The 20,614-nt window shown below is 40.6% G+C and overlaps 2 protein-coding genes across 2 annotated transcripts; one reads left to right on the forward strand and one right to left on the reverse strand.

Annotated features, from left to right (window-relative positions):
* Positions 1–332: 332 nt before the first annotated feature.
* LOC138971156 (ER degradation-enhancing alpha-mannosidase-like protein 2) lies at positions 333–14,232 on the reverse strand. Its single transcript, XM_070343789.1, has 10 exons — positions 14,012–14,232; positions 10,919–11,029; positions 10,193–10,344; positions 9,733–9,858; positions 8,983–9,194; positions 7,261–7,402; positions 6,496–6,620; positions 5,528–5,672; positions 4,977–5,098; positions 333–4,452 (listed from the first exon to the last, which is right to left on the reverse strand). Exons 1-10 carry the CDS (start codon positions 14,230–14,232, stop codon positions 3,475–3,477), a joined length of 2,334 nt encoding a protein of 777 aa, XP_070199890.1. The 3' UTR covers positions 333–3,474.
* A 22-nt stretch (positions 14,233–14,254) lies between these two features.
* Positions 14,255–19,623, forward strand: LOC138971159 (small ribosomal subunit protein eS10-like). The gene is made up of 6 exons (XM_070343794.1): positions 14,255–14,379; positions 14,850–14,991; positions 15,401–15,575; positions 15,967–16,032; positions 18,758–18,813; positions 19,503–19,623. Exons 2-6 carry the CDS (start codon positions 14,851–14,853, stop codon positions 19,581–19,583), a joined length of 519 nt encoding a protein of 172 aa, XP_070199895.1. The 5' UTR covers positions 14,255–14,379; position 14,850; the 3' UTR covers positions 19,584–19,623.
* The last annotated feature ends 991 nt before the right edge of the window (positions 19,624–20,614 follow it).

Below are 20,614 nucleotides of genomic sequence, written 5' to 3' on the forward strand. Positions count from 1 at the left end.
GGAATAACATCATTTATCATATCATAGCGTGTTTGAAGCTTGCATGTAGATGTTATCATTGAAGAAAGAAATTGTTAGTGAACAGCAATACTCAGTGTTACATAATTTATATTGTATATGATTGGACAAAAACTTGTTGTTTGAAGCACAGAATACAAATTGGTTATCACGGAACGAGTGTCATTGTCCTTAACTGAATGCCTGTTATGTGGAATAAAGGGGCAAAATAATACAGGGACGGCGCTTCAGTGCATACATATATTTATTGATGCCGATTTCATCAACCAGAACACGACATAGAAAATGAGAGACAAAAGAAAAAACACAACAGATCTCACTGACATTAGTTTATTGCCGATTTGAAATATATTAACACAGAAGCCGGAATAAATGTTCCGGAAATCAGTCATTCATGATTTAAGAAATAATTTCCTAATGGATTATCCTGATTTTGAAACCATTCAGGGTTGCAAATAACAGCAAAATTGAAAAAAGTCAAAGCTGCCCAGTCTCCAGGTACATTTTCCTGATTCCAATCAACACTGCTGAAGAAATCTACAAATGTAGTACAGGTGCACTCACTCTTTCATCCTCTTAATCACTTTTTCTACACACATGATATTCAACACAGATCTCATACACACTTTTTCGTTCATTGAGACATGAGCAAAGTCCCTTATCAATCAATTCTGAGTACATCATATATATATATATATATATATATATATATATATGTGAGTTGTTCTTCAGTACTGGTGACAGAAAGGGGGAAAAGTGGTCAAAATTCAAATCTCTAGTTTTGTTTTTGAAATATTGCTTTTCATAAAGCAGAAATACTGTAGTATCTGTTGTACATAAGAAAAAATCACTGGTTCACATGGTTCCTACATAATCTAACTTTTAAAGCTGGTTCTTGTGTGTATGTTTGTATGATGACGATAGGACCCAAAACGGCTGCACGGACTGAGACAGGAATTGCAGAGAATGTTCTTTGCCACTCGAGTCGTGTCATAGGGTACTTTTGGAATAGCAAATTTGAAAGGATTCTTCAAAAAACGGCGGAAAACATTATATACCCTGTGAGCTATCGAGGATCCTCCCCGTCTGGGCTGTCGAAACATGGTCTTGTTAAAAGACGTTTTCAAATGCGGTTAACGGGGAGATACACTCGAAGCACATTTAGCGAAGTTATGTTGCCAAATCATCAAAGATCAACATTTCACTACACGGATCGATGCACACAGTCGAAATAGATGTGACTTTCACACGACCGAAGACTACTTACTAGCAGACTAGCAGACGACAAGATCTAAATATTTAGATCAGTGAGAGCAATCCGTTGAAGAACAGTTACTCCGCTTATTCGTCTTCAGTTAAGCTTATTTCCCCTGCCATAAGTTTCCTTGCAGATCTGCAGTCGCGTAGTGAAATGAACTAGTGTCATCGGAAGATTCTTCTCAGTCAATGATCAAAGCACAGTAAGTTCTATGCTGACAAAAGTCACTTTCGGACAACACGACGATTGACTTAATTTATGAGCCCAAAGGTAATAATATCGACAAGAATGTACGCATTTGACATTAAATGAAACATTCATAGACAGTTTCCAACTCACCAGATCTGCCAAAGAGCCGTCATTTGTGAAAAAAACGATGATTTTAATCAGACAGGTATCGGAAACAAGTCTTGGTCACCTGCGTTATTCCTTCCGAGGCGACGTGACGGCGCCACATTTGTTTGTTTATGGCTGTTTATCGCGAAACAACACAGTTGAAATTTGTGTGTAAAATACCACAAATGTGTGGTGAATCAGTTCGTCATCTGCGTTTCGATGGTAATTCAGTCAGATTGGAGTTACTTTGAATCGAAGGCGAGGGTAACCTGCGTTATTTGTGGGACGGCGTGAACAAATTTGATTGCAATATTTTATACAGAAAGTAAATTTCAATGATTCTGGCTCAGACTTGTAGATCTGTTATGCAGTGTTTTGGTAGTGTATCTGCTTTTCTGCTATGAAGCTCATTTGGAGTGATACGCTGATCGAAGTGGGGTACCCTATGTGGGACATCAGCCGTATGCAGATTACGCCTCAGAACACTCTCGCATTTCACAAAGACAACAATAATTTGCAACATTTCAAGAACTGCATCAGTTTTATTAGATACTATTTCAACAAAAACAGCACAAACACGACTATTATCAACAACACAGAACGGGAGGTAAGTCTTCAAAGACGCACCAAGTGTGCGTTCCCATTTTTGGACGCCATTTTTGCTAGCATTTTCACAGTAAATCGTAATATTTCCATATCTATTGAATGATTTTGTTATTTTCTTTGATTGTGCCGATTCTCCTATCTCTCTGGCATGTACTGGGTGCTTTGTGACCAGTTTCTCCCCTAGACTGTATTGAAAAAATGCGTCCGTCTGAGCTGACCCCCACTTGTGACCAGTAGCAAAGAACAACTAATATATATATGTATTCCACTGACACAGAAGCTAATGAACTAAGACATGTGACAATTGTGGATTTTATAACAACGATCATTTTCAGCATGTTTTTATCTTAAAAATTCTTGTACTCAGCCTTGCCCCTTGATCCGAGTTATAAACTATAGAGAAGTACGTGTTTTCACGTGAAACACATCATGAGGGAAAAAAAGACAATTGATTTTGAACGGGAAGTATGTATCAATCAACATTCATTAACGTAAAAATAATACTTGTGTACAGAAAATGTGAATAGACCTTGTGTGTTGGTGGTTAAATGGCTGTTTCAATTTAATTTCTTTTTGCATAGGTAGCTCTCACATGCAGGGTGAGAAAGTGTACAGAACAAAAGCCAAACAGTTACATATTAAATCCTTTGCACATTGACATACATGTACAATTTTATAAAAGCAGGAATAACATAAAATCTTCATCACATGATCTTACTATCATACCTCTATTTGAAAAGCCACAACAACAACAAAATGTGATCAGAAGTAACAAGTTCTGTCATCATCTTATAAATCATAAGTTATATATTACACCATATCATCTCACTTTTATTCTTGTTAGCAATAGATCCCATTCAGGACAGATTACAAATACATGTATCACCATCGAGACAGATGTACATATCACAAATATTGAACAGTATGAACTCTGTTCTGTGTATCCCTGACATTCCAATAAGCTTTGTGTGCACATGTGTGCGCTCACTCTCTCTCTCTCTCTCTCTGTTTGTTCGCAGCAAAAAATTCACATACACATGCAGGGGCCTAGACACACATAAACATGCACGCACGCACAAACACACACACTGTCATCCATTCACTGTAATGGAATGTCTTCATCTGCTAACATTTCACCCCATACACATGTGTGCGCTCTTTCTTTCTCTCTCTCTCTCTCTGTCACACACACACACACACACACACACACACACACACACACACACACACACACAAAGTCATTCCTTCACTATCACTCACTCTAATGGAATGTCTTCATCTGCAAACATTTCCCCCCACACAGAGATTCTGGAATGAAAAGGCTGGGCAGGGCAGCGCATTATGGACGGCTTAGAAATGTAGACTACAGAAACATTGGCTAGAGTTTTATACAGCTCTGTAACACTGGGCTGCCGCACTTCATCTTCTTTGCCCTGTGTTGTCACCGACGAAAACAGATCCAGGATCTGCTGGGCTAAATCAAACGAAGGTTTCTGGTGTCCATTTTCCACTGTAACGTCGTTGTTTATTTGAATGGTTACCTTTGACGAGGCAGTAGTTTGTGAGTCTGCTCCGTTCAGATCAACAGCATCCCGTGGAGGTAATTTATCTGGCGTCTTGGGTTGTGATTTGACAATGGTTAGTTTGATATCAGGTTGAGGGGATGTTGCAGTGTTTTCATTGTTTTTGCTTTCTTCCGTAGAAAGGTGTGTTGACGCTGCCTCCTGATGATCTCTGTCGTTACTTCTTCCAGGACCTTCTGGCTGCGTGACTGAGTTTTCCCGCTCCTCACTCTTTCCCTCTGGTGCTTTCTCGCTTTCATTATTCCCCTCCCTCCCAGTTTCAGCCCTCTCCTGTCTATCTGTAGATGAAGCTTGCTTCTTCTTCTTTAGCTTCTTTCCTATGATTCTGCTCTCTTTGTCCTGGGCAATATCCAAAAGTTCCAGCAGATTGAGGTTGTCGTGAAAATTCTGCAGAGTCTCCTCCTCCTGTTTTTTCTGAGCGCTGCAGCAGTGAACAGCGGCAAGGTCAATGGGGTGAGCCTCAGTGTTGTAAACGTAACCTCCAGCCTCCAGGACGCAATCCCCGTTTGGCGTGTGGATCAGTTCGCCATGGCTACCGTTGTTGTGAAGGAAGTTTTCAGGGTCGAACAGCAGGTACAGGTATTTAGTTGTCTCGGCCAGAAAGAAAGATTCCATGCGATTCTCTAAGCGATGGTCACGAACATCCTTCACCTAAAAATGAATGGAATTTTCAAATCAGTTATTGTCAGATGAAAACATCTGAAAAACAACCTTTTCTGTGATTCAATCAATAAACAAACCATAAAACTTATGTTTTCCGTTACAGTAAGATAAAAGATATTTTTAGCTGCTTGTCAAGAATGTTCAATTGTTCAAGTTGCTTTTTTTTGTATTTTCTGCAATGTTTCTAAATAGCAGCTGCTAGACTTTCCATTACCAAACAAGAAAGTGATAGATATGTTTGTTTGTAGCTCTCCTAAAATGCAGATTTATCTTTGTAGTACAGTGGTACCTGCAATGTCTGGCCCCTCCGATGAGAGGACACCTCCCTTGAAAGGATGCTTTCTGTTGTTCATTTGTCTATTATCTACCAAAATATACCTGTCATGACAGGCCACCTGCAATGTAGGGACACTTTTGGCTGGTCCCAAGGGTGTCCTTTCATCGCAGGTACCACTGTACCACTGTTTCTGATTTCTAAAAGTACATATCAGAAAGCTGTAGTGAATCCTTACTGTTGCATATCCACAGCTGGTCCGTGCAATGTGTTCAATGGCCTCCACAATATCCACGCCAGCCTTCAGCAGATAGGGATCCTGGGTGGCTCGGTACAGGTACACAATGCTCTCAATTAGCTCTGCAAATTAAAAAAGCAGAACAATTCTGTACGTCAACATTCACAATTTGAGGTCATTCAGAAGCATGAAAAAGCATCACACACACTATTCTCAAAAAACAATGTAACCAACAACTGAAAAATGCAAATGACAGATAATTACATAATCTTGGTATGTAAGTTAGAGTTTAACATATATATCTAAATTTTGTTGGCGTTCGTTTTCTCTTCAAATACATGTACTTTCATTGGCACAAAATGTAGACATTCCTTTCAAACCCTCTCCTATTTGTAGTAATCTCAAATCAATGATAAAACAGGATGAGAAACATCAGATAGTCAAAAACAATTGCTTACGTGACTATTTTTGTTATTCATTAGCAATGTATACAGCCATATTCCGTCTTTGGGGCCAAAAGTATGGAATAACAAAAGAGTTGAAAGACTCACCTGGACGAAGGGGGTACCCCTCCCTCCCTTGATGCACCTCAGCCTTGGGGATGTTGTAATACTCAGGTGTTGAACCAAACTGTTTCCATACCTGATGGAAATTGTGTATTGTTTTCATGGCACTGTCCAGATCTCCAAGCATGCTCTGCAAAGCACAACATGGTCATAGTTGCTTCAGCTTTGATTGAGCCATAGGGTTGTGTATGAAATTTGCATTTAGTCTTTCTTTTTCTTGCTGAGTGTATGTACAGTCTAGAGAGGAGACGGACATGGTGTGAGCTTGTCCAGGGGGGGTATATGAACATCTCAGTGGCAGGGGGATGGAAGCACTTGCTAATGAGTGGGAGTGTGTATGCGCGTGGTGTGCACGAGGATGTATGCACGTGAGTGATATTTGTAAATGTGTATTATGATAATATCATCTTTGTATTTATATTATTGAAACTGTTATATCTCGATGTACAGCGCTAAGAGCATCGTTAAATTTGTGAAGCGGCACTATATAAGCTATCTTTATCATTATTATTATTATAATTAGTATTCCAAACCCAACACACAGAAAAATGCATGTTTCTCCACAACATAATCTTATGACAACTGCAAAAGAACTCATCTGTTACGAGACTTTCATAATCCATAACAGAGCACCAATTAAAAAGTAAAAGAAAGTTTGAAACTGCATGTACAGAAAAGATGTCAAAATGTATGGTTCAGTGTTCATCAGAACCAGCTGAAAACAAGTCTGACTGTACAAAATACTGAAAGTTATTATACATACTTCATATTCTGTTACCAGCTGACATATGGAGCAATATTAACAAGAAAAGTGACTTCCACAGTCCTGAATTTATATACCTGATATTTTGAATTAATAGACCGAGTTCTGTTCTGTGCATTAATATCTTGATGAAGTGAATTATTTGGAACAGAACGGAGATATGTGCATAAGTTTTTTCTTGTACATGTACCTGAATTCCTGGCCAGTATGCATCGAGTGAGGTGAAAAGAGGCAATGTAATCCCCCCCTTTTTCATGTTAGCCCACATATACCAGTCATCCCTCTTCAGATGACTCACAATCTGCTTCTCGTACTCTGTAAAATTCAGTGACAAACAAGTGCAGGTGAGAGTACAATTAAATTCAAACAAAAGAAAAACAATGTACAGTGGAAGTTGAAACATATTTTTTTTGTTTGTTTGTTTAACGCCCAGCCGACCACGAAGGGCCATATCAGGGCGGTGCTGCTTTGACATACATGTATAATGTGCGCCACACACAAGACAGAAGTCGCAGCACAGGCTTCATGTCTCACCCAGTCATATTATTCTGACACCGGACCAACCAGTAGTTGAAACACATACCTATAAAAGAGAACAGTAACAATTAAAATACACATAACACAAAAACCTAACATACTTTGATTAAATCAGACCAAATTTCTTTTCTTTTTTTATAAACAAGCAGCAGAGAAACATTGTACTCATAGAAAAAGGGAATCAGAGAGATCAGAAAGTAATCTAAATATAGCAAGTCTGTTGGCTTCATTAGACATTATACACCCACTCTCCCCCGAAAGTGGTGTATGGCTTCCTGAATGGCGGGGAAAAAACGGTCATACACGTAAAAACCCACTCGTGCAAAAACATGAGTGAACATGGGAGTTTCAGCCCATGAACAAAGAAGAAGAAGAAGAAGAAGATACACCCCCTCAACCAGATCTACAAGTGACCTACCTCTGAACATCTCCAGCAGTTCAGGAATGTTGAACATGAAGGAGCCTTTCACCAGATACTCAAAGTAGGAGTCAACGCCACCGCCAATCCCAGAATCCAATGCTGTCCATTTACCAGTTTTAACGTCAATATGGTTTCCTAGCTGTTTTGGGGCAAACACGGGACAGAAAACAAGAAAAGTAGCATGAGTTTTTGAGGTGCACAAATTAAAAAACAAACAAAAACAAACAAACAAACAAACAAGCCAAAAACCTGATGCTTTCAAGCATAAACAACACAGGTGTGTGCCCTGGTTTTTGTAGACTGGTTTAAGTTTATCGCTTTCTTGACATTTTCCCCCTTTGAAGACTTTCGTGTATACTTCCAAGTACCCCATTTTTCTTTCTTTTTTCTGTTTGTCTGCTTTTCTGCATGCCTACCTGTAAGTCTGCATACCTGCATGTTAGCTTTCCTATCTACAGGTCTCTTTCCCTCTGCTGACAAAAATCCTTCAACAAGAGAAATTGACATACTAATTGTGTAAATACATGTACACACTTACTCAAAAAAATAAACTCAGCCCTGCATTTCTCCCCATACATGGATGTTACTTTGCTGCTTAATTGGAAAACACTCCTCCACCCCCCCCCCCCCCCCCAACCAATGCAATATCAAGCTCACTCTCCCCTCCCCAAAAAGCTCAAGACGGTCCTTATAATTGGGCCCAAAGTTGACTTCGCAGCAAAGTCTTTTTAATAAAGATAGCTTATATAGCGCCGCTTCACAAATTTAACTATGCTCTTAGCGCTGTACATCGAGATATAACAATTTCAATAATATAAATACAAAGATGATATTATAATAATACACATTTACAAATATCACTCACGTGCATACATCCTCGTGCACACCACGCGCATACACACTCCCACTCATTAACAAGTGCTTCCATCCCCCTGCCACTGAGATGTTCATATTCCCCCTTGACAAGCTCACACCATGTCCGTCTCCTCTCTGGACTGTACATACACTCAGCAAGAAAAAGAAAAACTAAATGCAAATTTCATACAGAACCCTATAGCTCAATCAAAGCTGAAGCAACTATACCAAAAACTCAGTGATAAAGCTTTGTATACAACTCTCCTGTGTTCACTTTCAAGTGAATAACTATCGTTCTGATATCATTTTAAAGTGAAGCTAAAGAAACCTGTTATCGGCACTGCTGTGCATCTCCTATGATCTCAATGGTATCAAGGCACGGGTCATAGCCCTTTGCCGCGACAAGGTTTGCCGATACCGGCACTTGTCTTGTCTAGACAGTGACGTCATTCATAGATGACGCCAATCATAAATGACGTTTGTCAAGGGAACTTATGCTTTCAAGTGTTGCTGCTTCCAGTGACAGGAAGGTATAGAGATTGATCATTGTATGCAATCAATTTATCATTGTATACACAAATTACACAAACGTCATCTTGTGAGGGACCAAAAAATATTGAAACTCTCGGATGATTTTTTTGTGTGGTATCAACCTCGACCTACGGTCTCGGTTGATACCACAAAAAAATCATCCTCGAGTTTCAATATTTTTCGGTCCCTCACTCGATGACGTTGTGTAATCTCTATGTGTGGGCATCTTTGCGAAGTACACTTTGCTTAGTCAACTTCGCCGAGTTAAGGACAGGCTTTAAGACACAAAGAAAAAAAAGAAAATGGAAATGGAAATACAAAGAGAAAGCATACCAAACCAATGGGTGACCTGAACTTCCACAAAGCTCTAATGGCACGCATAGCAACTTTCTCAAAGACTGGGTCTCCAGTGAGGCGACTCAAACTCCCGAATTCCACAATAAAAGTTCCGACTCCTGCTGTGCATGTCACAGGTGTTTCCCCTTTAGGTACACCATGCCGGAGATTGACCGTTCCAAACGGCATACCTGTTTCTGTGTCAAATGCTGAAACAAAACGAATGAGATTGACTGTTGATCCATAATTCAGGCATTTCTGTTTGTGTGTCATATATGCTGAAACAAGAATACATGTAAGTTTCTTATTACTGTATGTTTAACTATCAATCAATCAATATGAAGCTTATATCGCGCGTATTCCGTGGGTACAGTTCTAAGCGCAGGGATTTATTTATCTATTTATTTTGTGTGTGTGCATAAGCAGGCAATCACTGTTTCAGAAGGCCAATTAACACACACCATGGACTTATTTCATTGTCACATCGACTTGAGATGTAATGGGGAAAAAATTAAATGACTGCAGCAGTCTGAAATTACGACATTTTTTTTCTTGTAAGGATGGAAGTCGATTCTCTATTAATTGCAATGTTTCTTATTCACTCAGGTGCCAGGAAATAGGATCTTCAAAGCTCTTCTATGTACTGAGGTCTATTTGTGGATGCTTAGTGCTTACGTCCCTTTGTTGCTTGACACTTTCAGAGGGATATTCACACCTTTTCCGTTGAAACAAAAGAAGCCAACCAACCTGGAAGCAGTTTGCGAGCGATGGTTTCTGCCAAATGAAGCAAGGGCCCTGAACAAGGCCAGCCAGGTTCTACCACCATGCCTGTCCTTCTCATCATCAGATGGGCCGACAGCAAACCACCAACCACTGATAGATGATTCAAACACACAGAAATTCAAGCAACTCTCATCTGCAGGTTTCACCTGAGAGTAAACATATATGCAGCAGATAGGATGACACACACATACATACACACCAACATACGCACAAGTTTGTAGCTTTTATTAATCCTTTAGCCCCTTTAGTGGCATGGAGGATGGCTGCTATAATACAAACAACAAGAAACACTTTTGTTTATGCACAGCTTAGCCCAATAGCTTACAAAACACACACACACAATCACGCACACATCCCCCCCCCCCCCCCCCACCTCCCCGTATACCACTTTCCCCCATAAACAGAAAAACAAAACCATTTTTACCTCTGATGTTTGTTTCAAAGACAGAAACGTTTATGTCCATGTCAAAGAAACTTGCCGAGCGGTCAATCAAGAGATTAGTGACGCGGTGAAACTCGGTGTGATTTCCCATCACAGCAAGCGTGTCCAGGGCGTCAATCAGGGTCAAGGAATAACTACACACAAATAAAGGAATGGCACAATGCATAATTCATTCAAATCTTTTAAGTTTGTTTGGAGTAGTGAGTGTTCATTAAAACAATGGAGAAAACACAACACGATCTGGTGTTTTGGAGCTTCTTCAGCAATATTTCATCATCTTTTGATAGCTGACTTCTTATGGGTGACTTTAAAGTGAGTTTTCAGAATAGGTCTGCATACAAGTTTAACACACATACACCCCCAACCCTTTCTCGCCCCCTGACACACACATTATAGACAATATATTTGACACAAAATGTATACAACATATGTCTGAATTGCAATTTCATGTGACAAACAATTTAAGAAACTACGTAAATTAACCTTTCATCTTCAAGGTTTTCTTCTTTTTATTCTCAAATACATATGACAGCACAAGATCATTTTGTGTGGCACACTCACACACAACCATAAAACATGCGAACACATGCACTTTGTCTCTGAATCAGTTATAGTTATACTAAAGGTAAGTAATAAGTCTAAAGAAAAACTGATGATGGATAGGTATAACAAAAAAAGGGGGAAAAACCCAGTGTTAAACAAATTTACCTGCCCCATGTATCATGGCCATCGCAGGTGAGAGGTCGAAGTTCATCATAAGGGTATGCATGATTAATGTAGCCATCATAAGCATGGTAGAACATGTTTTTTACCACGTTCCTGCAAATATATACCATGCAAAATAACTCCAGATTATACATAGGTTAGGCCAAAAAGAAAAATATGTCTGTTTCCGGTAACATCGCCGAAAAAAATAGGGTCGGTCAGTCTTTTTTTTTATATTTTATTTTTTTAAATTTTTTGTTTTACCCTTTTCTTACGTTTTGTTAACGTCTTTTTACGGTTTTTTTGTGTTTTTTTAAACGCTTCCTTAATTTACTTACAATTATTTAGCACATGTTTTTTACCTAGATATATTGAAACTAAATAAAGTATACTTGACTTCATATTCATAGCTCAGTTGATAGCGCGCTGGATTTGTATTCAGTTGGCCGCTGTCAGAGTTCGATCCCAGGTTCGGCGGAAATTTATTTCACAGAGTCAACTTTGTGTGCAGACTCTCTTCGGTGTCAGAACCTCCCCCCGTGTACACTACATTGGGTGTGCACATTAAAGATCCCACGATTGACAAAAGGGTCTTTCCTGGCAAAATTGCTTAGGCACAGTTAATAATTGTCTACCTATACCCGTGTGACTTGGAATAATAGGCCGTGAAAGGTAAATATGCGCCGAAATGGCTGCAATCTACTGGCCGTATAAAATTTCATCTCACACGGCATCACTGCAGAGCGCCTAGAACTGTACCCACGGAATATGCGCGATATAAGACTCATTGATTGATTGATTGATTGATATTTTTTATTTTATTTATTTTTATTTTTTTGTGTGTGTGCGAAAAGCGAAAAAAAACCTTTAGGGTCGACGCTTAAAAATAGGGTCGGTCGGGTTACCGGAAACAGATATATTTTTCTTTTTGGCCTTACAACAGAAACATTTAAGTGTCAGCAAATTCAAACCTAAGATTTTGCTTTATACTAGTACAGGTGCCCTAATTGTTACAGTTACAAAACAAAAGGAAAGAAAGAAAAAACAAAATTCCACTCCAAACCAAAATGATGTGTTCAAAACACTTAAGCACAAAACAAAACAAAATGCTTAAATCCCAGGATAGTGGGCAAATCATGAACAGTGTTGTTCCCAGATGCTGCCCTACATGCCAACGGGCAGTCAGTAAGTTGTTCCTAGACACAGAAGACAATAGGTCAGTTGGACCTGGATTCAAAATATATATATCGGCCATACTGTCATGTCATGGATGTCAAAATATGGTTTTGTGAAAAGACACCTCATGTGTCAAAACTTTGGACATTCGACTGGCCTGGGGTCAGAACAACGCGTCAGATCAAAAAAGTATGCGTAAATGACTGAAGACCAAGGCCTGGAAACAACACTTCATAAAAGATCTGTTCTCAGTATTTTTGCTTAATGGTTGTCGCTAATTAAACCCTGGCCTGTTAAAAAAAACCATCCTTCCCTTATAAATGATCGTGTTAACCACCATTACGTACTTAGACCAGGTCAATTAATTTTGCTGACCGACACAAATGGCAAATATGAAATCATTTCCACACAAAAATGTCCCACTGTGCACAGAAATCAGCCAAGCCATGTTTGCATGTGTCAGATGGGAAGGATGCTCTTATGCCATGCATGTACATGCCTGGACATAAATTATGTGTATGATGGCGATTTACAAGATAATGTACTGGGAGAAAATCTTTAATGTCCATGGTTTGGGCTGCATGCTGGGTTTGGGTAAGCTATATATACAGAACATGGGCGGAATTAGATTTCGCTAACTAACCTAGGATTTAAATCAGGAAAATGTAAAAGAGATTCTTGGAAGAGAGAGAGAGAGAGAGAGAGAGAGAGAGAGAGAGAGAGAGAGAGAGAGAGAGAGAGAGAGAGAGAGAGACAAGACAAGACAAGACAAAATCTTTATTATCAAGGGTAATTATTATTTATTATCTTTATTAGAGAACGAACAAACGAACGAACGAACTTTATTACTCAAGGATGGAGATTTTAGGCTCACGCCTAGTCTTACAATCTGTCCCTGCTAAACTAAGACATAAAAATAAAGACAATAAAAGGACAATTGTCAATCGCAATCATACAGTATTACTAATTGCAACATTACCTATATGAATACATAATGCATGATAGAACATTGAAATGTACATATATGTCAATATAACTTTATTAATCTCTAAAATGTAATTTCTCTTTTAGAGATTAATAAAGTTATTGTATTGTATTGTATTGTATTGTAATACAAAGGAAAAGAAAAGTCGACTCGCACACACACGCGCGCCGCATGCCTGCAATCCCGTTCGCACTCAATACAACACACACACTCACACACACACACACACACACACACACACACACACACACACTCACACACATACACATATGCGCACACACACACACACAGACATATATACGCACGCATACACACATACACACGCAGACACACACACACACACACACAACAACAACCTCATCATCATCGTCGACATCATTATCATCATCAACAAAATATATAGAGGTTAGTGATAGCAATGCATTCTTGCTAGAAACAGCTTCAGAATGTAACTGTTCGTGACAACAGATATTTGCGAAGCTGCGCTTTGAAGTGTTTAATCGTGCTTGACCCCTTTATCTCACATGGTAGCGAATTCCAAATTGTTGAGCCCGAAAACGCTAAACTGGTTTTATATAAATCAATACGGGGTAGCGGGGAAATTAATTTGTTTGAGCCATATCTGTCTGTTGCTTTCTGAAATAATGATCGCATGCACTGTGGGGTCTCGTTTATTTGAACCTTAAACATTAAAAGCGCCTTATTAAATAATAACTGATCTTTAAGTGATAAAAAATTAGGGCTGCTAAGCTTTTGATCTGTTTGCGGACCCGGCATGATAAGTTTAGCTGCGCAAGAGAGAGAGAGAGAGGGGGAGGGAGAGAGAGAGAGAGAGAGAGAGAGAGAGAGAGAGAGAGAGAGAGAGAGAGAGAGAGAGAGAGAGAGAGAGAGAGAGAGAGAGAGATCCTCTGAGTTTATCGTATGCACTACATCACCTGTAATGATTTATATCAATTTTTCCATGTTCAATAGCATTTGTGCAACAGACAACAAACACAGTTGTTAGAAAACATAAGAACAGGCTGGATCCACCAGGAGCAGACGTCATCTTTCTTGCAAGAAAGCAGAGGAGAGTGACCTGCTCTTGGGTACATATAAATTTTATATTCGACCTAAAATTCTTCAAAGATATAACAGAAATATTAGTCATTCTCATGTTATAATAAGCTAAATGTTTCAATGAAATGGGTTTAATAAAGTCATAATCATCCTCTGTTGCAGATCTAGCACAAGAGAAAGATTCCAACTTTTTGTAAAACTTCCCCAACTTCCTCTTCCGCTGGGACTCGCATGAAAGCAGCAAGTAAGATACCACATTACATTTGTAAATCAACATTTATCTATGCCCTCAGTGAACATCTACTTTTAAATTGCCCCTAGAATGATCAGATACGATTGAAGTAATCGATCAACAGCTCATTTTCCCGATGATGAAAGTAATTGGCGTTTGTTTACATCTGAAACTGCAACAATCAAACCAAAACTACACATAAATGATCAATGATGGCTGTACAGTTGTTGCTTTCCCTTTCTGCTTTGTATATGGCACACTATATTTCAATATTTTAAGTATTTGGAACTATGCGTGTGTTCAGGACTTTTGCTATCTTCCTGTGTGTATTTGTGTTGTGACACTGTGGTGTGTAAACTGTAGTGTAACTGTAACGGTAGATGACTGAAAAGTGAAATGGACACGATGAGTGATAGAGCACGACCTCGTCTATCCATAATGTTATACTTATAGTACTAATACACCGTGTATTTTGCTTGCAGGATGCTGATCCCCAAGAAAAATCGCGTATCGATCTATGAATACCTGTTCAAGGAGGGTGTGCTGGTGGCAAAGAAGGATTTCTTTGCACCCAAACACCCAGAAATCGATGTCCCCAACCTCCATGTCATCAAGGCCCTGACGGTATGTGATCTTATTTGTGGCCTAGGAGGGCTAGCTCCTAATTTTAGGCACTTGCAGGCGTTTTCTGTGAAATAGGTACACGCATGTCATTTTTCAATGCATATGTGTATCTTGCATGCTGTAATCTAGATCACTTGCTTGTTAAAAACTAAATAGATCCTATCGTTAGTCCAAGCTTTTGCAAACTTTAGAGCATAGCAAATCATGTGGTACAGCGAGCTGCTAAAGCTGAGGGTTGAAGTTCTTGCGATGTTCAAAGCATAACAAAGAGAGTGTCTTGCGGATATCTCGCGAGAGCTGCTCAGATATCGAAAAGGTCTATTCAATGTTGCATCCACACCATGATCTAGACCTATGACTTAATAAGTTAATAGAGTTCACATCAATTATAATAGTGGTTGTGTTTCAGAGCCTGAAGTCAAAGGGGTTCGTTCGTGAGCAGTTCGCATGGCGCAACTACTACTGGTACCTGACAAATGAGGGTATCCAATACCTGAGGGACTTCCTCCACCTGCCCGCAGAAATCGTCCCTGCCACACTCAAGAGACAGACACGCCCTGAGGCATCAAGGCCTAGGCCGAAGGGTGAGTTTATTTTCATTTCAAGGAATTAACTAGCTTATATTTTTACCAGCATGGTAAAATTTGCAGGTAAAAATTCAAAATTAAAAATGTCATGACAATTGTAAACTGTAAGAACTCAGTATGGGGTGGGGATGTTCATTTGTCCTTATCATAAGTATATATGAAAGTTGGATGTGATGAATTGAAGGAGAAAAATGGGTTCAGAAGAGGTAATAGCAGTTACATTCTTGTATATTAAGCTGTATCTGTGGACAAACAAGCATGCAGCGGGATAATTCTTAAAATTTTATTTATGATGGTGGCAGAAAGAATGACGGAGAATGTGAGTGTGTGATGTAATTGAAGTTGCAAAGACAGCAGCAGGTTAAAACGTCATACTTGTATTCTACAGGCCCCGCAGAGGGTGGCCCCAGAGGACCCGCCCCTGACCGCGAGTACAGGAAGGCTGGCGGACCCCGTAAGTAAACCCTTCAGTGTTCTGATATGTGCTTCATCCCACTCTCTGACATGGTTACTTTTTGAGTCACTTGAGAAAAAGTGACTCTATGTAATCGGTCAGTGTTAGTCTGTCCGTCCGGCCGGCCGTCCGTAGACACCACCTTAACGTTGGACTTTTCTCGGAAACTATCAAAGCGATCGGGCTCATATTTTGTTTAGTCGTGACCTCCAATGACCTCTACACTTTAACGATGGTTTCGTTGACCTTTGACCTTTTTCAAGGTCACAGGTCAGCGTCAAAGGAAAAATTAGACATTTTATATCTTTGACAAAGTTCATCGGATGTGATTGAAACTTTGTAGGATTATTCTTTACATCAAAGTATTTACATCTGTAGCCTTTTACGAACGTTATCAGAAAAACAAGGGAGATAACTAGCCTTTTCTGTTCGGCAACACACAACTTAACGTTGGGCTTTTCTCGGAAACTATAAAAGTGACCGGGCTCAAATTTTATGTGAACGTGACTCATTGTGTTGTGAATAGCAATTTCTTCCTGTCCATCTGATGCCTCATATAATATTCAGAACTGCGAAAGTGACTCGATCGAGCGTTTGCTCTTCTTGTTACTCCACTAATGAGTCGGCTTATGCGTTGTCACTTTGCTTTCAGTGCCTTTAATTTATTGTAACCTGGGAAATTTGGTAGTGAATATTTTTGTTCCAATTGACACTAAGCATTGAATGTAAATTGAAATGTTGACTTAACAGTGAAATATGGAATCACTTTTTGTTTCAAACACTTTTCCCCCGTAAGATTTTGGTATGCTAAATTTCTTGAGTACCTACCCTCTGAGCTTGTTTGGGTTAAGGTGGAGACCACCTGAGCTGTTTCGTACGGCATTCTTATACTGTTCAAAAAAAGAAACGCATAGCTTGTAATATTTGGTTAATTTAGTTATATGGCTACAAGGATATCCACCAAACTGCAGAAAATGTTTATCTGGTCGTCGACCTTTCGTCCATTGCCACAAGTGAGCTCTTCACGTGACGCATGCGTTATCAGTGGCTACAATGTCAAAATTGCTCATTTGGCATGACCACTCGTCATGCTTCAGTGTAATCTCGTGAAACTCTGGAAATATTGAGCTCTCCCCATGTCTTCCAAAATCCATAAAAGCGGATTGTTCGCCACAAAGAAATCAGACGACAATTCAGCGACGAAAGATGGCCCGATTGAGCAGAGAAGACCGCCAAATTGCATTGGGTCGTTTACAAGCAGGCCAAAGTCAAAGTGCAATCGCCAGGCACTTCCACGTGTCCCAGAGCACCATCAGTAGACTGTGGGTCAGGTTTCAAGCCACTGGCTCCGTTGCTGACTTGCCACGAGCGGGAAGACCAAGGGCGACAACTGCTGCTCACGACCGCTTCATACGGCTCCGCCACCTCCGGAATCGTTTCCTGTCGGCCTCATCTTCTGTCCAGGCTCTCCCCGGGCCACACCGATTATCGGACCAGACCGTGCGGAACCGCCTGCATGAAGCTGGTTTGAGAGCTCGCAGACCTCACAGAGGAGCTGTCCTCACCCGCCGCCATCGCCAGAACCGAGTGCAGTGGGGCAACCAGCACCTTCGCTGGACCGTCCGGAATCACTGGAGACACGTGTGGTTCAGCGACGAGTCCTACTTCCTGCTCCAGCGACATGATGGTCGGAGGAGGGTCTACCGGAGAGTAAACGAACGTTACGCGCCCAACTGTGTGGATGAGGCACCCGTTCATGGTGGTGGAGGCGTCATGGTGTGGGGGGCGATCAATACCGCTGGAAGGAGCACCCTGGTGCACGTCCAAGGGCGCATAACTGCCCAGCGATACGTGGAGGAAATTCTGCGCCCACACGCCCTTCCTCTTCTGGCTGACCAGGATGCCATATTCCAGCAGGACAACGCTCGCCCGCACACAGCACGACTCACCACCCAGTTCCTCACCGACCACCATGTCCAGGTGCTTCCCTGGCCATCCATGTCGCCAGACATGAACCCGATAGAACACCTCTGGGATGAATTGGACAGACGTACATGTGCGCAGGCGAGAAGAAGCGCCGGCAAATCACCGCGATCCAGCAAGATATCCGGCATCTGATCCAGTCCATGCCCAGAAGGTGCCGGGCAGTTGTTGCTGCTCAAGGCAGTCACACCCCCTACTGACTTGACAGCCTCGGCACCCAATCGTATTGATTGACTGATTGATTTGAAGATGCAAATGAACTGTGTGTGCATTCAACTGTGTCCATACCAAATTTCAAACAAATAATCTAAATATTGGATTTTCTGTTAATTTTTTCGAAAAATAAAACAAATTTGGCAAGTAGCAACTATGCGTTTCTTTTTTTGAACAGTATAGTTTTCAATTGCTTTGTGCGTCTTTCTTTCTTGACCAACATCTTGATTTTGGTACGGTTGTGTTCCTAAGTCTCTGCATTTTCCTTTGATATAAGGTTCACTGTGCATGACTCTATCAAACCGTGACAGCAATTAAAAACTGTGACTGTTGTTCGTCGGAGCTTAGTTTATATCCACCTTAACCATGGTTATATGAGATTTGTAGCCAGGGGATGTTCATGGGGATTCACTGGTCTATAAAAAGCTATAGACAGTGTGGGTCAAAGATTTCATTAGTCCTGTTGAAGCAGACCATTTTCTGTGAACCATTAGCACAGAGTAATGACCGGTGTTGTTTTTTTCCACAGCTGGTGGTGACAAGAAGGCCGATGTTGGTGCAGGAGCCAACGAGAGCTTCCAGTTCGTAAGTATTGCTTTTCATTTTTTTGTTAGTTTCAGGCTTTATTTATCCTCTAACTCTTTTCCGGGGCATGGAGGGTGACTTTTGTTATGCAAACAAAACACAAGTTTAGACACACTGAGGAGAGGTTAAATAGCTGTCTAGGCTGGAATACTCATCCTGGGGCCTATGGTTTTCTAAGGCAAGAGTGACTGACTGCCTGAGGGAAAAAAAAATGTGAGCCTGAGAAAATAATAAACGAAAAAAGTCAAGCGGCAATCTTTTGAGCACATTTCTACATTTACTTTTCAGTGTTCATTCACTTCCCTTTAAAATTGACTACAATTTTGTTTTCTGGCATGTGAATTGAGCCACAATGACCCGCCACTAGTGCCAAGGTTGCCCCTGTACCCCAGCCAGATTTTAGATACTTTTTTTCCTTGGCATTTATCCAGCTTGTTATAAGCAATGTCATTCTATTCAAATTTTGAGTTTGGGTGACATAACCTGTGAGTATCCTATGGTCCATTGTCAAACAAGACAACAGTACTGATAACAACTTCAGTTTGTTGAATTGCAGCCTCATCACATGAGAAATTTCATCTCTTTTTGTGCACTATCTTCTGAATTTGCCCAGGGCAAGTGTTCCTCACTGAACATTTTATGTACATATGGAGGGAAATGTTCTGATTTGCATTTTGTTTGTTTTGCAGAGAGGAGGTTTTGGACGTGGTCGACCCGGTGGTGGTGGTGGCGGCGGCTTTGGTGCACCTCCTCCTCCTTCTCATGAATAAACTGTCGCGTGTTAATAGGGAATTAAAAATCGTCACGTAATTTTGGAGTTTGGTGTTAACAGTGAATGGTGAGAAGGCAATCAGGGGAGTGGTGAAGACGGACTGTATGAATGAAGTCTGCATTTCTGGCTTGTGACAGACAAAAACCCAGTGCAAGAGTGTTTTAGAAACATTGAGAGGTCCAGGGATCTAAAACTTTGAAAAAATGGTGACTTTTCACATCCCGATGCGCATTCATAGTCGTGTCATTTCATTTAAACTTGTGCCATTTAAAGATCAAATGTATTTACGACTACGGGGCTAGGTGTGTGAAAAGATGATGATCTTACACTAAATTTTGTACATCGAAAGGCGGCCTAAATGCCGACCTACCTTGACGGCGTCATTCCACGCTTGTCTTTTGGGCTGGTAGCTTCCTGTTTGCGTTCTCACGGCGGAGGAAACTATTTTCAAGGGGGGGGGGGGGGGGCTTGACCTTGACAAAGATTCAAACCCAAGACCTTGAGATTTCGGGGCTGACATTACCACTAGCAGGTCGCCCTGGTATAGTCATAAATACACTTGATCTGGCACCCATCTTGGTTATCTCGCACACTTTTCACATTTTGGATGCAAGTCGACAAACCTGTCACCGGTTTAACTCTTATCTGGAAGCTTGCATATCATCTGAACAAACATCTGTTATGATCCACAATCTTGACCAAAGTACACAAGTATGAATGGCATAACACAAGCCAGCTACACAAGAAAACCCACCTGTTCTGGATAATTGTCCTTGCAAGTAAAAATTGCATATGACAGCAAGTTTAAATGAAACGTCATAGGAATGAAAGGTTTTATTGGGGTGCAAAAATTGTCCCAATCTATGTTTAGCTCGTGTGCACATTTGATTTCAAAGCGGGGGCAAGACACCTTGCAGAGGAAGCCCCTACTCTTCTTTCAGCGTGTTGCACTTCAGTCACATTACAACTTTTGTAGCAAACACTTTTCATGCAGAGGCTAAGCACTTGAAAAATTCACAATTCAACATT

This window comes from Littorina saxatilis, linkage group LG7 (genome assembly GCF_037325665.1).
Source record: "Littorina saxatilis isolate snail1 linkage group LG7, US_GU_Lsax_2.0, whole genome shotgun sequence".
In the NCBI taxonomy this organism is placed as follows: Eukaryota; Metazoa; Mollusca; class Gastropoda; order Littorinimorpha; family Littorinidae; genus Littorina; species Littorina saxatilis.

What these genes read in the sequence shown, in the direction of transcription:
- LOC138971159 (XM_070343794.1), top strand. Translation starts at nt 14,851, where the DNA reads ATGCTGATCCCCAAGAAAAATCGCGTATCGATCTATGAATACCTGTTC. An exon ending in ATGTCATCAAGGCCCTGACG is followed by an intron (nt 14,992 to 15,400) that starts GTATGTGATCTT and finishes GTTGTGTTTCAG; the next exon opens with AGCCTGAAGTCAAAGGGGTT. An exon ending in ATCAAGGCCTAGGCCGAAGG is followed by an intron (nt 15,576 to 15,966) that starts GTGAGTTTATTT and finishes TGTATTCTACAG; the next exon opens with GCCCCGCAGAGGGTGGCCCC.
- LOC138971156 (XM_070343789.1), bottom strand. Translation starts at nt 14,232, where the DNA reads ATGAGAATGACTAATATTTCTGTTATATCTTTGAAGAATTTTAGGTCG. An exon ending in CATACTGGCCAGGAATTCAG is followed by an intron (nt 5,673 to 6,495) that starts GTACATGTACAA and finishes TGTGCTTTGCAG; the next exon opens with AGCATGCTTGGAGATCTGGA. An exon ending in GGGGTACCCCCTTCGTCCAG is followed by an intron (nt 5,099 to 5,527) that starts GTGAGTCTTTCA and finishes TTTAATTTGCAG; the next exon opens with AGCTAATTGAGAGCATTGTG.